Source organism: Panicum hallii, chromosome 2 (assembly GCF_002211085.1).
Source record: "Panicum hallii strain FIL2 chromosome 2, PHallii_v3.1, whole genome shotgun sequence".
In the NCBI taxonomy this organism is placed as follows: Eukaryota; Viridiplantae; Streptophyta; class Magnoliopsida; order Poales; family Poaceae; genus Panicum; species Panicum hallii.
In genome coordinates this window covers 43,045,547-43,047,750 of record NC_038043.1, presented here as the reverse complement: position 1 = coordinate 43,047,750, position 2,204 = coordinate 43,045,547, and the positions used below count along the sequence as shown (strand labels likewise).

Below are 2,204 nucleotides of genomic sequence, written 5' to 3'. Positions count from 1 at the left end.
CAGCAACCGGTGACGCGCCAGCCGCTGCCGTCAGCGAGCCGGCCGATCGCATCGTCAGCAGCTCAGGCCCAGAGCGTCCTTCCCGTCCGGAACCGATCGGGAGAGCAGCGCCCGATTTGATTCGATAGGCTATGACTTTGACTCCACCGGAAAACTTGTGACGGTGGCGGAGGGTGTCAGGCGTGACGCGGCATGGTGACGCCGGAGCCGGACAGATGTGGCGAGGGATCGGATGGGGATGGCGATGGCGGTCGGTCAAGTCGTTGCCGGAACCCGGAGGCCAGACGACGGCACGGGTCGATGTCGATCCCCGGCCTTCCCTATATAGCGTGGCCCGCCGCGTCCTCGCACAAGGTTCACGTTCCCTCCCGTTCCGAGACCACACCCGCTGCTGCTGCTCCGGATCGCCGGACGCGAGCCTTTAAGCTTTTTACACTCTGTCTCACCGTGTCACGTGCGTGGAGGTGGCCATGGACGGCGACGGCGAGTGCTCCTCCCCCACCGGCAGAGCACCAGGGCTCCTGCCGCTCTTCGGGCCGTCACCGGCGGTGAGCCCATCTTCACCTCATGGACCACCTGGTCACCGATACATTTTGCATGCCTCTGCAGTTACCGACGTCCTCTGTTCCATTGGTGTCCGTGCGTGGACAGGCGGAGAGCCTCGAGGACAAGCTGAGGCGGCTCAGCGAGGAGAACCGCAAGCTGTCCGGCGCGCTGGACGCCATCCTCGCCGACCGCCCCCACCTGCGCGCCCTCGCCACGTCGCCGACGCCGAGCTGCCACGTGCACGCGCCGGCAGAAGTGGCGGCCGCCAGCGTGACGGCGGAGCCGCGGCCCAAGGTCAGGACGGTGTGCGCGCGCGCCGAGCCGTCGGACGCCGACGCCAACCACCTCAAGGACGGCTACCAGTGGCGCAAGTACGGCCAGAAGGTGACGCGCGACAACCCGTACCCGAGGGCCTACTTCCGCTGCGCGTACGCTCCCTCCTGCGCCGTCAAGAAGAAGGTAAAAGACTTGCAAATTTGCACTTCATTCCTTCTGCTGGGTTTTTAATCCTGCAAAACCATGCAGATTTGCTCAAATTTTCACCTTCGTAAAAATCCTGTATTTTTGCTGATTTTTTTTACAAAGTTTCTTTGGTGAATTTTGTTCTCGTAAAACGCAGGTGCAAAGGAGTGCGGAGGACAAGTCGATGCTGGTGGCGACATACGAGGGCGAACACAACCACGAGCAGCGCGCCCAGAGCGACGATGTCAGCGACGCATCGACGATCCTCCAGCAGCAGCAGGCCGGGTCGCTGCCATGCTCGATCTCCATCAACTCGTTGGGCCGGACGATCATCCTTGGTCCGGCGGACCAACGGCCGGGATCGAGCGCCGAGGCGGTCGCCGCAGCGGAGGTCATAACGCCGGAGTTTCGAAAGGTTTTGGTGGACGAGCTCGTGAATCTGCTCAAGAACGATGCGGAGTTCATGGAGTCTCTGACAAGCGCAGTGGCTGCGAGGGTGATGGAGAGAATACCAGGGCAAATATTCTGATGCACGAGGATGTATAGATGTCTATGGATGCAAATGTGAATATATTTGTGAACATACACGTGCAGTTTTCGTGGTTATATACTTATATGTGCTTGGGATCTTGTGGATTCACTCCTGCAAAAAGCAAAGTTCTGGTACCCGAAATTAAGAACAGGGACAGCATTACTAGAAGAATTTTTATATTTATACGTCTATGTAAACTTATATACCCACTATAGAAAAATCCCCAATTCACCTGTTGTTTGGAGTTTATCTCACCGTTTTAATTGGAACCCACATACTAAATATCAATAACAGCAAATAAGGAAACCGAGTACGAGCGAGAATGTTTATTCTGTATCACAAGCAATTATGCTTATTCTGTATTTCATGACACAAGCAATTTCCCTTCATCTAATTCTTTTTTTTTCCTAAACATGGTACAGATGTAGATGTCATATACCCCCCGCACAAACAATCACCCATTTAAACGCACATGCACACATCATAGCTCTACAAACGCGTCCACGGGATGTCAATCTTTAAGTTGACGAAGTCACTGCATGAATTTCGTTATTGATGGTCGCATCGCCTATTTTTAAAAAATGATTAGCCATAAATACGACCACCATGCTGAGCTAGAGACTAAACCCAGGCCTGAACATGCTTGTAATGAGCGAGCATATCA

At 54.8% G+C, this 2,204-nt stretch overlaps 1 protein-coding gene across 2 annotated transcripts; it reads left to right on the top strand.

Annotated features, from left to right (window-relative positions):
• The first annotated feature begins 374 nt into the window (after nt 1-374).
• Nucleotides 375-1,612, top strand: LOC112882241 (WRKY transcription factor WRKY62-like). Of its 2 annotated transcripts, XM_025947253.1 has the most exons (3): nt 375-548; nt 652-1,005; nt 1,166-1,611. In XM_025947253.1, exons 1-3 carry the CDS (start codon nt 471-473, stop codon nt 1,535-1,537), a joined length of 804 nt encoding a protein of 267 aa, XP_025803038.1. In that variant the 5' UTR covers nt 375-470; the 3' UTR covers nt 1,538-1,611. The 2 variants fall into 2 exon arrangements, with proteins under 2 accessions (XP_025803038.1, XP_025803037.1); XM_025947252.1 differs by having other exon boundaries at nt 414-1,005; nt 1,166-1,612.
• Nucleotides 1,613-2,204: the final 592 nt, after the last annotated feature.

Bases quoted from the DNA above. Each gene is read 5' to 3' on its own strand.
- LOC112882241 (XM_025947252.1), top strand. From the start codon at position 568: ATGGACCACCTGGTCACCGATACATTTTGCATGCCTCTGCAGTTACCG. The intron at 1,006-1,165 runs GTAAAAGACTTG...CGTAAAACGCAG, and splicing joins CCTGCGCCGTCAAGAAGAAG to GTGCAAAGGAGTGCGGAGGA.